The sequence below is a fragment of the Carlito syrichta genome, unplaced genomic scaffold, assembly GCF_000164805.1.
Source record: "Carlito syrichta isolate Samal-C Ts95f unplaced genomic scaffold, Tarsius_syrichta-2.0.1 Scaffold287805, whole genome shotgun sequence".
Lineage (NCBI taxonomy): Eukaryota > Metazoa > Chordata > Mammalia > Primates > Tarsiidae > Carlito > Carlito syrichta.
In genome coordinates, this window is record NW_007231901.1 from 835,952 (window position 1) to 850,771 (window position 14,820).

General features: G+C 41.8%; 1 protein-coding gene across 1 annotated transcript in view; it reads left to right on the forward strand.

The window, feature by feature from the left end:
- SIPA1L2 (signal induced proliferation associated 1 like 2) overlaps positions 1 to 12,630 on the forward strand; it is an 80,529-nt gene extending 67,899 nt beyond the window's left edge. The window contains exons 3-4 of the mRNA XM_008053063.2: positions 10,015 to 10,148; positions 12,243 to 12,630. Coding sequence (XP_008051254.2) covers positions 10,015 to 10,148; positions 12,243 to 12,473 — 365 coding nt within the window. The 3' untranslated portion in view covers positions 12,474 to 12,630. The remainder of the gene's footprint in view (positions 1 to 10,014; positions 10,149 to 12,242) is intronic.
- Positions 12,631 to 14,820: the final 2,190 nt, after the last annotated feature.

A 14,820-nucleotide genomic window follows, 5' to 3' on the forward strand; every position in this document is an offset into this window, starting at 1 on the left:
CTTTTGAATGATTAGCTTGGTTGCTTTGGTTATAAAACGTCTTGCTCTACTTTCCCGAGATGAGGATTCTTCACTGACCTGTTGCCATTGGTGCCTCCCATAAGTTTTGATAAACCAAAGTCTTTTCCTGATGAACCTCCGGGGACTTCTTTGGAGTAGGTAAACATCACCCACAAGCCCTCCCAGACTTCAGGTTACCGTGTTAAAACTATTTAACCTCTCTAGGCAATTATAGATTAGCCTTTTGAGATTAAAAGTGGGAGTGACCTTCAGGCCAACTCTTAAACTGTGTAGGACTGTTGGACTCCAAATCAAAATGATACGTAATGCTGTTCATTTTATGTGCACTCCTTTTTTGTTTTGATTTCGTTTTTTTGCCATTAATATGCCTGCTTTCAACTATAACGCTCCTGCCAAGTCAGTGGTGAGGAGTGGGGAGAGGCTGTCAAGAAGCAGTCAGGGCTGGGCTCGGTGGCTCAGCCTGTCATCCCGCGCTTTGGGAGGCCGAGGTGAGTGAATTGCCTGAGCCCGCGGGTTCGAGACCCCCCTGGGCAACTTGGTGAGACCTCATCTCCACAATACAAATCAAAGAATGAGCCGGGCGTGGTAGCGCGCGCCTGTAGTTCCAGCTACTCGGAAGGCTGAGGCCGAAGGATCGCCGGAGCCCAGCAGGTCGAGACTGCAGTGGCCGGGAGCGGCCGCACTCCAGTCTGGGTGACAGAGTGGGACTCCAACTCAAAAAAAATTTTTTAAAAGCCGTCAGTCCATGTCAGAGCCAGGCACCATTGGGAAAGGGAAAACGAACTGGAAAAGAGTGAAAACAGGACTGTTCACATGCTTTTAAAAGACCAGATTCCCTCTCCTGCCCTTGTAGCCAGTTTGTTACTTGTCCCCCACCCAGGTGGAAAACTGAAGATTTATCCTGGAGAAGATTGAACAACAGGCCTGGCAAAGGGCAAGGCTAGGACACTTAAGCAAACATGAGGTTTAATAAAATTAATAGAGTGAGGTGCCTGGCTCTGTTCTCTTATTTGAGTTAAATACCTGTGGACAGGAGACTTGGAAGAGCCTTCCCTGGAACACTCAGTGGCTCAAGAGAAAGGCTCACCTGAGACCTGCCTAGGCAGTCTCATACAGGCATACCTTGATACCGTGGGTTCAGTTCCAGACAAGTGCCGTGAGGTCATATTGTAATAAAGCACATCACGTTTTTTGGTTTCCCAGTACATCAAAAGCATGTTTATGCTCTATTGTAGTCTGTTAAGTGTGCAATAGCATTATGTCTAAAAAAAATATACAGATCTTAATTTTGAAAGACTATTGCTACAGAATGCTAACATCTGAGCCTGCAGTGAGTCGCAGTCTTCTTGCTGGGGAAGGTCTCGTCTCTGTGTTGATGGCTGCTGACTGATCTGGGTGGTGGTTGCTGAAGGCTGGGGTGGCTGGGAAAATTTCTTCTTATTGGACAACCATGATGTTTGGTGCATTGATGAACTCTTCCCTTTCAGGGCAGGTTTCTCTGTAGTCTGTGATACTGCTTGATACGTTCAACCCACAACAGAAGGTTTTCCAGAATTGGAGTCAGCCCTCTCAAACTCTGCCGTTGCTTTGCCAACCACGTTTATATGACAGTCTAAGACTTTTATTAGCATTTCAACAGTGTTCCCAACATCTTCACCAGGAGTCGATTCCGTCTCAGGAAACCACTCTCATTCCTCATCTGTAAGCCACCACTCCCTCATTTGTTCAAGTTTGATCATGAGACGGCGGCAGTCCAGTCAGGTCTTCAGGCTCCACTTCTAATTCTCTGGCTGTGTCCACCACATCTGCTGCGACTCCCTCCACTGAAGTCTTGAACCCTTCCTTCAAAGTCATCCATGAGGGTTAGAGTCAACTTCCTCCAAACTCCTGTTAAGGTTGATATTTTGACCTCCTCCTGTGAATCACAAATGTTCTTAGTGGCATCTAGAATGATGAGTCCTTTCCAGAAGGTTTTCAGTTTACCCACGTCTACAAGAGCAATCACTATCTATGGCAGCTGTAGCCTTGCAAAATGTATTTCTCAAATAAGACTCAACATCAGAATTACTCCTTGATCCATAGGCTACAGAATGCATGTTGTGTTAGCAGGCATGAAAACAATAATTTCCTAATTCAACTTTATCAGAGCTGTTGAGTGACCAGGTATTTTGTCAATAAGCAGTAATATTTTGAAAGGAATCTTTTTTCTGAGTAGTAGTTCTCAATAGCGGGCTTTTAATTAACCTTGCTGTAAATAGATGTGCTGTCCTCCAGACCTTGTTGAGCCATTGGTAGAGCACAGGCGGAGTAGATTTAGCATCGTTCTTAAGGACTCTAGGATTTGGGGAATGGTCAGTGAATTTTGGCTCAACTTAGAGTCACCTGCATTAACCACTAACAAGAGAGTTTCAGTCTGTCCTTTGAAGCCAGGCATTGACTTCTCATCTCTTCCCAGTAGAAGACTATTTAATCTGCATTGAAAATCTGTTGTTTATTGTAGCTGTCTTCATCACTTGTCTTAGCTAAATCGGGATGACTTACAGTGACTTCTCCATCAGCACTTGGTGCTTCATCATAACTTTTATGTTCTGGAGATGACTTTTTTCATTAAACTTCATGAACCAACTTCTGCTACCTTCGTACTTTTCTCCTGCAGCCTCCTGGCCTTCTCTGTCTTTTATACAATTGAAGAGAGTGAGGACCTTGCTTTGGATTAGGCTTTGGCTTGAGAAAGTATCGTGACTGGCTTTATCTTTTGTCCAGACCATGTGAACCTTCTCTACATTGGCAAAAAAGGCTGTTTCACGTTCATCATAATTTGTGTGTTCACTGGAGTAGCACACTTAACTTCCTGCAAGAACTTTTCCTTTGCATTTACAGCTTGGCTGTTGGGCACAAGCGGCCTAGATTTCTGTCAGTCTCAGCTTTCAACATGCCTTCCTCACTAAGCTCAGTCATTTCTAGCTTTTCATTTAATGTGAGAGACATGTGGTTTTTCCTTTCACTTGAATACTTAGAGATCATTTTAGGGTTATTCATTGGCTTAATTTTGATACTGTGCTTCAGGGAAGAGGGAAGCCCAAAGAGGGAGAGAGAGAAATGGGGAAAGGCTGGTGGAGGGAGAAGTCAGAACATCAACGTTCATTAAGTTTGCCATCTTATATGGGCATGGTGTGTGGCATCCCAAAACAATTACAATAGTAACATCAAAGATCACTAGTCATAAATTTTAACAGACAATGTGAGAGTTACCAAAATGTGACAGAGAGACACAAAGTGAGCATGTGCTTTTGAAAAAAAATTGGCATTGATAGACTTAGTGGATACATGGTTGCCACAAACCTTCAATTTGTAAAAAACACCGTATTTGCGAGGCACACAAAATAACGAAGCACAGTAAAAATGAGGTATGCCTGTGCAAAGTAGACTCTAAGGTAGCTATTATAGATGAGGAGACACTTTACAATGATTGAAGGGTCAGCTCTCTAAATCTGTAGTTAAAGAAAATGTAATTTCAAAATATACACACTGAGTTGTCTAATCCTAAAAGCTTACAACTAGAAATGTTGAAAAAATATGCCATCTATGTTATAAAACATCAAGAACCTAAGACTAAATCTGAAGAAAGATCAATGTCTACTCCAGAAAGCTACAACACATTTCCAAGAGCAATTAAAATCCAAAATAAATGGAGGGGACATATTATGGTCATAGGTTAAAATATTTGATATGCAAAATAGCTCAAAGAATTGTTTTGTGGGAACATAATTAAGAGTAAAATGGCCAGGGAGGTGGCTCAGGACTGTAGTCCCAGCAATTTGGGAGATTGAAGCGGAGGACTGCTTGAGCCCAGGAGTTTGAGACCAGCCTGGGCAACATAGCAAAACCTTGTCTCTACAGAAAATCAGTAAGCTGGGCGGGCTGGTACTCAACTGTAATCTCAGCTACTTGAGAGGATAAGGTGGGAAGGTCATCTGAGCCCCGGAGGTCGAGGCTGCAGTGAGCCTTGAGGTTTCCATTGCAGTCCATCCTGGGTGACAAAGTAACACCCTGATTCAAATAGAAAAGAGTAAAGAAGAATGGAAACAAGAGATTGCTGTATTTTTTAAGCCAGGAAGAATAGTTTGGCTTTTAAAAACTACATACATATATTTCTGTGTTAAAGTAGAGTGAATGGGCTTTGTGACATTTGCTTTGACTACAAAAGCTGCACTTTTCTTCTGGATTCATGGTTCTGTACTGGATATTTTTGGTGCTTTTATTATATTCACGCTTTTATCACAGAATCTAGAAGGGGTAATTTTTGTCTGTTTTCTGTATTATTATCCCCCACAGCACCAAATCATTTTGAAGCAGGCTGTGTTTTGTATCCTCAGTATTTATCAGTTTCTGACACACAGTGGAGTCATCCTCTGTTCAGTATTTGAGTAAATGAATGGAAATGTATGTATGGTAAGTTCAATAATGGCCTTCGAAGGTAGTTACGTCCTAATCCCTGGAATCCCTGGATGTTGCCTTATATGCCAAAAGAGACTTTGCAGATGAGGCTAAGGGTCTTGAGATGGGGAGATTAGCCTGGATTATCCAGGTGAGACCTGGCTGGGATCTAAATGCAATCACAGGTGTCCTTATAAGAGAGGGAGAGAGTGTGAAATTTGACTACAGAAGAGGAAGGCAAGGTGACCACTGAAACAAGATGCTAGGCTGCTGGCTGTGAAGATAGGGACAGGGCCATGAGCCAAGAAATGCAAGGAATGCAGGTCTAGAAGCTGGAAAAGACAAGGACACAGACTATCCCCCTAGGGCAGCCTAAGGGATTGGGGTCCCTCTGGTGCCTTGATGCCTGCTCATTGAAACTGACTTTGGACTTCTAGCCTCCAAAGCTGTGTGACAGGAAGTGGGGTTGATTTATGCCAGCAAGATTATGGCAATTTGTTGCAGCAGTCATAGTACACTAATAGACCATGTGAGCTGTAATAGATATACAAGTTCTTGGTTTTGTGAATATTTCAGGAAACTGTATTGCCTCTCTCTCTGAGGAAACGTCTGCTGCAAACTGACGACTTCCCAGCAGGGAATGAGCTATCTCCTTGGGGTTTTTTTGTTTTTGGAGTCAGAGTCTCACTCTGTCGCCCAGACTGGAGTGCAGCAGCTGCTCCCAGCCACCACAGCCTCGATCTGCTGGGCTCCAGCGATCCTTCCGCCTCAGCCTTCCAAGTAGCCAGAACTACAGGCACGTGCTACCACGCCCGGCTCATTTTTTATTTATTGTAGAGATGAGGTCTCGCCAACTTGCCCAGGCAGGTCTCGAACCCGCGGGCTCAGGCAATCCACTCACCTCAGCCTCCCAAAGCGCGGGATTACAGGCTGAGCCCCCGAGCCCAGCTCTCCTTGGTTTTTTTAAGTTTTGATGTTCTTGGTTGAGGTCAGACATAACCGTTACTTTTGGGTAATATCAAGGGAGTATATAAATGCTCAGTAATTCAAGAACAATTTATTAAGCATGTGTGATTTATGAAGCACTGTAATGCTAAGTCTTAGGATGGCGAAGTTGAAGCGTTCACCCTTTTCCAGAGGTGAGAAGCGTGTTTCCAGTGGAGGTGGTGTTTGGGTTGAGTCTTAACAACGAGTCAGAACAGTGAATGAAGAAGAGTGGAAAACACTCCGGGCTGAGGGAGCAAACGAAAGGGCAAGGCGAGAGTCACGGACCGCAGAGGGTGCTTCTCTAGACCTTTAGGAGTTAGGGTGCTTATGAGAGAGGAGCCTGGAGAAAGTTTGGTACCACTAAGGAATCTGAAGCAGAAGATGAGTGAGTGGATGGGGGGACAGAAAGAAGAGAGACTTTTAGATAAGTACGAAGACTGAGACAGGATCAGAAAGGACCGACAAGGGCGAAGGATGGAGTCTTGGGAAACACTCATGTTGTAAGGGGAGGCCAAAGGAAGAGCCACACTGGAGACCTGGAAGTCAAGATCTGGGCTACAGCTCACTCTAAAACGAGATGTCACAGAAGGGAGGGGGTAACGGGCCCCAACGAGTGAGTGGCTGCCAGTATCAAACATACAGATGGGTCTGGCCGTAAAAGGCCTGGAAGATAGTTGGATTTGGCAACAGGATGTCATGACATTCTTGGGCATAACAGCAGTGTGACAGGGAGTTTGTCCTCGGTTGAGGATTAAGTAGTAGTTGAGAAGACAGTAATGTGAGAGAATGCTGACTTCAGGAGTAGATATCCTCACTGACAGACCATGGGTGACATGAAATGGTCATGCCTTGTGTCTATATGGAGGGCCCTATACCAGCTCATTCTCGCATTGACGCCTCCACCCCTACTCTCAGTTTTTACAGATAAAGGTCTATTTTATATACCGTCAAATTCACCCGTTTTGGCGTGCAGTTCTGAAAGTTTTGGCAAATATGGCGTATAGCCACTACCACAATCAATAAATAGTTTCATCACATCGAACATTTCTCCACGTTCCCCTGCAACCAACCCCTTCTCTGGCCTCATGGCAGTCACAAGTCTGTTTTCTGTCCCTGTAGACCTGCTGAGTATGAGAGCAGTACACTTACTATGATTTTTTTTGTTGTCAGGGATAAGAATTCTCAATATGATTCACTTAATCTGGGACTCTCACCCTCACCATAAAAAGATGTTTATTATTACTCTTTACTCCCTAAAGTCATTTGAAGTTCTTTTGGTTCTTGTTATGGGGCTCATCAAGTGCCTAATATAGAAATGATTTGAGTATTTTTGCAAGCAAGTTATTGAAATGTCTTCTAAGAAGGAAGCATTCATCTTATGACTTGTGTTTTTGTGTACTTTCTGAGTATTTTTATCAGTACATTTGGCTTATGTTAAAACTCATTGAGGAAAAGGCAAAAATTCTTGTCAGGATAGTTGGCTAACTATAACTAAGAATATTCTAGGCTTGACGTGGTGGCTCACATCTGTAATCCCAGCACTTTGGGAGACTGAGGTGGGAGGATTGCTTGAGACTGGGCTAGGCAACATAGTAAGACCATGTCTCTCCAAAAAAATAAAAAAAAATAAGCTGAGTGGAAGGATTGCCTGGGCCCAAGAAGTTGAGGCTGCAGTGAGCCATGATCGTGCCACTGAATTCCTGGGCAACAGAATGAGACCCTGACTCAAAAAAAAAAAGTATATTCTAAACTAACTTAGTTTTTAGTTTAAAGATGTATTTATGCATTGTCCATAAGATCTATTATAATGTCATGGGTCCAATAGTCACTAAAGCCAGCTGAGAGAATGATAATGTCCCTAGTATCTGAAGTAGACCATTAACTTTTATTTTAGTCTGTGTTTTCATTGAGTTTTTTTATTTGACATTGGTTAATGTCACAAACTGCTTCTGGATCAGTGCTCCTCAAGTCGAGACCTTTTTACGTATGTTTAATGTCTCTGGAGTTGTTTATGTTTGTGACAATTACCTTGGCCTTTATTAGTACACACTGCAGTCATGTATCACTTAATGATGGGAATACGTTCTGAGAAATGTGTCTTTAGGTGATTCTGTTTTGTGAACATCATGGAGTGTGCTTACGCACACCTAGGTGACACAGCCTGCCACACACCTAGGCTGTATGGTATGGGCTGTATGGTATGGCCTGTTGCTCCTAGGTGACAGACCTGTTCAGCACGTGACTGCAGGCGACTGTGACACCTGATATTTGCGGATATGAACATACTCAGACACAGAAAAGGTACAGTAAAAATGTTGTATAAAAATCGAAAAATGGCACGTCTGTCTATGGCACTTCCCATGCATACAGTTTGCAGGACTGGAAGCTGCTCTGGGAGAGTGAGTGTTGTGAGTGAATGTGAAGGCTTAAGACATACTGTGCACCACTCTAGCCTTTATAAGCGTTGGACCCTTAGGCTACACTAAGTTTATAAAAACTTTTTTCTCTGTTCATTCATAGTTCCCCTTAGCTTATGATAACTTTCTTACTTTATCGGTGTTTTAGTTTTTTTAGCTTTTGAGTCCTTTGTAATAACACTTAGCTTAAGGTACAAGCACATTATTTAGCTGTGCAAAAAAAATTTTCTTTATATCTTTATTCTGTAAGCTTTTTTCTATTGAATATCTTTTTCTTTTGCTTTTTAAACCTTTTTTTTGGTTTTTGCACCCTCACGGTACAACGGCTGTGATGTCACGAGGCGATCGGGGCTCTTCAGCTTCATTACGATCATTTGGAATGACCATTGTATGTGCACTCTGTTGTTGACTGGAAGATCATTACGCATTCCATGACTGTATTCCCAAGGGATGCATCACCCATTTTATAAAATAAGAAGGCTTGTTTTCTTTTGTACTTGCCCAGGTCTGTACTATGTCAGTAATTCACCTTTCATCTCCCAAAATCGTTTACTGGCTGCTTCTAGCTCGGACTGACTCTAAAGGGAAGTCATATCAGTATTAATCCCATTTGGTGGCGGACAGTAAAGAAGTAAATTATTTGCCGTTTCACGATCTTGCCAGTGTTTTAAGTGGCTTTGGATAGTGTTTGCTCTGAGTTGATGCCGGTGCTTTTTTCCTTAGTCAAACTGATTGTTTTCTACTTTCTCAACAAAATTTCTTATTCCTTCCAGGATTATTGTGGCAGAAAATGTTAGCATAACCAGAAGCCTTTGGAATACCTCTGAGTTTTATTCAAGCCTATAAATGCTCTGTTTACAATGTTTCTTTTTAATGAAAAGTTAAGAGTCGGGGTGGAAAAAACCGATTTTGTGAGGATACACCTTGGAGAACTGACCTGGTGGCTGTTCACCAAGAAATAAATGAATAACACCTGGGGGTTTGTATTTACCACCTGCTCGGCATGAATTATTGGTGTAACAGGGCTGCTAAAAATAGATAACTTTTCAGGCTGCATTAATAAACATTTGGATAATTGCTTTCTTTATTTTATATGAGTTGGGCCACATCTTGAGTGTAGTGTTAAGTTTGGATTGCTTCAGAAGAAACACTTAAAAAGTTTAGAATTTGCAATGAAGCATTCTTGACTACTTCTAGCAGAGCTCACTGACAGGAAGCCTTGTCCAGCAGCCCAGAGGGAGTTTCTCATAAAGCAGTGAGCTTTATGTCATTGGAAGGGTTCAAAGAATATATGCTTCATGAATAGGAATTGTTTTTTGGAATGTTCTCCCTTTGCCCCACGGCTGAAACAATGCCTGGCACATAGTAGTTGCATATATGAGTAAGAGACGAATAACTGTCTCTCAGGAAGGATGTCCTGGAGGGAACTCTGTGTCAAAGGGAAAGGATGACCCCAATGTCCACACCCATGGTGAGACTGTGGTTTTAGGACCTTTAAGGACCAGTGAGTTTATGTGAAAAAAAATGATTAGCCAATAATATTGTGAACCAAGTTATAGCATTTGTCAATTAAATTTGACATTATCACCTTTTAATGACTTTGTATATTTTCTGTTGCTAAATTTTGCTTTAGACTTTAGGTGTTTTAGTGATATTTTAATGAAGGGGTGATCTTTGCTACTCTACTGATCACCAAGAACCTGGCTGGTCTGAGTGGCTAGCTAGGTAACCTCTGGCACCTTCTCTCAATCAGAGAAGGTGGCTTTCCCAGATGGAGGGTAACTGTTTTAAATAATGATTCTAGAAGTAGCCATGTTCCTCTTTTGACAGTTTCGAAGAGTGGCAGCACACTGTTTCTGACGATGGTATTCACATAATTGCAAAATAACTTTGGGTCGGAAAGATTTCTTGCTGCTCGTGAACTTACTGAAAAGCAGAGTGACAGGAGGAATTAATAGAAACTGAGATGAAATGAGATGTAAAGGTACATCTGAACTGGAAACTTGAAGGTTTGATCCAACACATGCATCTAGGGAAATCGTACAAGCCATGTGGTATTTCCACAGAGATTTGTTACAGGAACCAAAAGTTACCCATCCTGCTCTTTATTCCTTTCTCTTTCTTTTGACGCCACCTCTCTCTTCCATTATAGAGCACCAAAACTACTTTGGCATAGACGAAAACCTTGGCCCAGTGGCTGTCAGCATCCGGAGAGAGAAAGCGGAGGATCCCAAGGAAAAAGAAGGGTCTCAGTTCAATTACAGGGTGGTTTTCAGGACAAGTGAGGTAATGGGGATGCTTTGCATTGTTACTGGGCTAAAGTCTAAACCTCCTTTGGTATTACTGCTTTAGTTTATTTTCAACTGGGCAGTGAATTTATATTTGTTCGTTTATTTATTTATTTATTTATTTAGAACTGGAGTCTCACTCTGTCGATTTATATTTGTTCGTTTGTTTATTTATTTATTTATTTATTTATTTATTTATTTATTTTGAACTGGAGTCTCACTCTGTCGATTTATATTTGTTCGTTTGTTTATTTATTTATTTATTTTGAACTGGAGTCTCACTCTGTCACCCAGACTGGAGTGCAGTGGCCGCTCCCGGCCACTGCAGCCTCGACCTGCTGGGCTCCGGCCATCCTTCCATCTCAACCTTCCAAGTAGCTGGAACTACAGTCGCTCGCTACCATGCCCGGCTAATTTTTTTGATTTTTATTGTAGAGATGAGGTCTCGTCAGGTTGCCCAGGCGGGTCTCGAACCCGCGGGGTCAGGCAGTTCACTCACCTCGGCCTCCCAAAGCACAGGATTACAGGCTGAGCCACTGAGCCCGGCTGTGAATTTATATTTTTGATGTTAACGATCATAACATTTAAGGTAATACAAAGGGGAATTGCAGTATTATATTCCAAATGAAAAAATTGGAAACAGGTCATGGATGTTAAGTGGCAGTGGGTTTATTGCTACTTTACACAAAAGAAAGTATACCATGATAAAAATGGAAAATTTAGGGGCTAAGAGAGAACACACACAAACTATATCATTTATGTCTGAGTTTAAAAACAACTTTAAAGGCCAGGCAAGGTGGCTCAAGCCTGTAATCCCAGTACTTTGGGAGGCTGAGGCAAGAGAATTGCCTGAGCCTGCAGGTTCAAGACCAGCCTGGGCAACATGGGGAGACCTCATCTCTACAATAAATCAAAAACTTAGCTGGGTTTTTAGTGCATGCCTGTAGTTCCGGCTACTTGGAAGGCTGAGGCAGAAGGATCGCCGGAGCCCAGCAGGTCAACCCAGGGGTGGCCATGAGCATGCCAGTGCATTCCAGCCTGGGCAACGGAGTGAGACTCCAACTCAGGGAAAAAAAAAATCCTTAAAGCCTAACACAGAAAATTAGGATGCCTGCGTTGGGTTGAATATTTGACTCATGTCTTCAGCAGTGTAGTAGCTTTGTCCATGCAACTTTGTTTTATTGAGGACCCAGGTTAGTTCCTTGGTGGTCTTGCTTTGAGTGAAAAATGAGATCATTACACAAATGGCATAATACATATAGCTAAATAGGTAGAAATGCTGATTTATATAAAGAATTAGATCTGAAGCTGGTCACGTTGGTGCAGACCTGTAGTCACAACCACTTGAGAGGCTTAGGCGAGAGGATCCCTTGAAATCAGGAGTTTGAGGCTATAATGCACAATGATTGTACCAGTGAATAGCGCCTGCACTCCAGCCTGGGCAACATAGCAAGACCTCCTCCCTTTAAAAAAAAATTAGATATGGCCTGTCTTTGAGGTGTTATTCATTTTGCTCATTTTAATTACAGGAATATATATTTGGCAAATATTTCAGGGTGTGTTTTGAATACTTCCAGATCAAAGAAAAGATATTACTGCCTGTCACCATTCAGCCTCAAAAATGGTCAGCATGAAAAATTGAATAGAAGGAGATAAGGAAGACTAGAAGAAAAAGAGATGTAGAAAAATGGGGAAATGGGAGAAAGAAAAGGGAGGATAGAAGAAGAGTGAAGGTTAAGCCGAGGGCTAGCATATGCAGCTTCTCTTTGGCATGAGCCTTCCCATGTGGGTCCAGAGAGTCGGAGGAAGGCCTTAATTTTTATATCTGCTTTGCTTCTCCTCATTCGCAGGCACACATCTGATCATTTTCGCCCCACCTGGCTTATTCCTGTTTTCCTTGTATAATGTGGTCATTTATAGACTATTTGAGTATTGATGTTGCTTTTTTGAAGGGAGTACTTTAGCCCTTTTTGCCCCACTTGGAAAGAGCGTTGATTCTTTTTTTCCTTAAGGCAGCCAAATAATTAGGCTTTAAGTAGGTGACCAGCTGTAAGTATTAACTGAGTGTCTTATTTATGTTTCGCCTCTGCAGCTTACAACCCTGAGAGGAGCAATTTTAGAAGATGCTATTCCATCTACTGCTAGGCACGGTACCGCACGAGGACTACCTCTCAAAGAAGTTTTGGAATATGTCATTCCAGAGCTGAGCATTCAGTGCCTGCGACAGGCTTCCAACTCACCCAAGGTTCCAGAACAGCTGCTCAAGCTCGATGAACAAGGGGTGTGTATAGTGTGGGAGAGTGTATTGTATGTCTGTGTATGAATTTGCATCTATGTTTCTAAAGGTTTTGGAATTTCCCCATCCATCTTTCCTTTAAAAATCTCATTTTTTTAATGCCTTGGAGCATTTTCTCTCTATTTTTTTTCCAAATATGCCTTTATAGTAGTTTAGAAACATGATGCCTTTATGGTATAACACACCTCCTGCTGAACTGAGACTTGGTGTTTCTCCCAAGGTTTTGGTATGTCCCAGCTAACAAGAGCACGTCTGATTTCATGATTAATAGAGGTTCGTAGTGTTTTTTTTTTCCAGAACTTAACAATCTCATGTGGGCCCATTTCCTGAACCAACATTTATTCTTGTCTGCTATGTGCAAGGCATCATGCTGACAGATGGGTGTGAACAGCACGCATGAGGAAGGTTGAAGCTGACTAAGACCTAGTCTCTAGCCTATGGGGCAGTAAGACTAAGAGCATAAGCAAGGTGGAACACGCTAAGATGTCTCGGAGAGGTGTAAATGCAGTGAGTGTTTTGAGGAAAGAAGAAATAACATCTGGCTGGGGAGATATCCTGAAGAGGTGGTCCAACAAGTCCTTGGACCTGGATGGAATTCCATGAGTAGTTGACTGTATTAGGAATTGTGACTAATCTAATTTCTTTCCAAAGAAAAGGGAAATTGTGAGGGGGAAAACAGGTAAGTTGGGACTAGAACGAATGAGACCTTGAATGCTAGGCTAAGGAGCATGTACTTGCTTCAGGAGGCAGTTGGGAGCCATCAAAGGTTTTCCATGAACATGTGACATAATCAGAGCTGTATTTTAGGAAGACTTTTCTGGTAGAAGGAAATTAGGGTGATGACGATAGAGATTGATAGATAGCTACATGGAGTGAAATTATGTGATTTTTTAATATTGTCCAGACAAGAATTAATGTTGACAGGATTAAGGTATTTGCCCAGAAGATGGAAAACAGTCTTTTAAGTTTCATATGCAAAATAATTTGTAGAAGAAACTGAGAGGTGCGCAAGTGCATACAATTTATTTTAAATGAGTGGATTTGTTTTTAAATCCATAATTTAAAAAAAGACAATGACAACGTATATTTCTAGACTTTCCCAAGGAATATTCTTTTGCATGTTTTAGTGGGAAGATGAGATATTTCTTGGTCGACCTAGTAATAACTACTGTACTTAAAGTAGAATATTTGGCACCTCAGATGGCTAAATTCTAAAAGTGATGAAATTGTAGTTTGTCTAACAAGTTGACACTGCATTATTAGCAAAAAAGAAGCGAACATTATAACACTCAGAATGAATAATTTTGAGCTCTGTCAATCAGGAATGAAAGCTGACATATTGAAAACAATTAAGCCAAACTTTCAACGTGGGCAGTTGACTTCTAATGTAGTGTGATATACAGAATAAGCTTACCATGTGTGCTCATGACTGGTAAAGTATGTGAATATATGAAATGTCCATGATACAGTTGATGAAAAGTGTTATAGAGGGATAGAAAGAATGTATAAGGCTTGGTCTGAATGCTCAGAGTTCAAGCAGGCTTGACGAGAAGAGTAGCATTCATTTTCATGTTGCAAGAGGTTTGGTGCAAAAAACTTGCCATCCATGTAGTGGTTCTTTGTCCCCTTATGTTTATAGAATGTGTTGGTTCTCCCTGCTGGGCACGGTGTTTGGTCCTCTGAGGCTGCTCTAGAAAGTTCTATAAATAGTCCATGTTCCCCTGAACCTCTCAAGCCTCTGCAGCTGCCACCATCTGGGGTTTCTCTTGCAGAACAGTGAAAAGAGATATTATGGAAGCTGCAGTTGACTGTCTTCTCGTCGAATGGAGCAGGCATTTGGAATGTCTGTGGAGTCAAATAGGTCTAGAAATTGTGCCAGGCAGTTATTAAAATGAGGCATTTTAAGTACTTTTAGTGAACACCTGTTTACATTCTGATGTCAAGGAATTAATTTTGAAAATTGGGTTCTGCTTTTGTACACACCAGTGCATTTCATAGCTCTTGTTATACTTCATGTGCTTTCTCGTTTGATCTTATATTTGTTTGTCTTTGGTGTAGTTTCTTAATGGTGTTCAGATTTAATTAAGCACAGTGTGGTATGTTAACTTCCTGCAACTCTTAATAGCACCTGACTCCCAAAATACATGAAGAAGAGGCACTGGTTATGTTCAACTCTAAGAGACTCTGGACAGATTTTTACCCAGCTTCTAGAGGATCCTTAAAAGTTGCCACTGGCCTGTTAGAGCGGTGGAGAGTAGATTCCGAGTAGTGCTGCTTTTGTTATTTTCCTCATAGTAAAGTTGCCCAGGAAGAGATGGGCCAATTTTGTTGCTGTTATAAGTGTTTTTTTGTTTTTTTTTGAATTGGAGTCTCA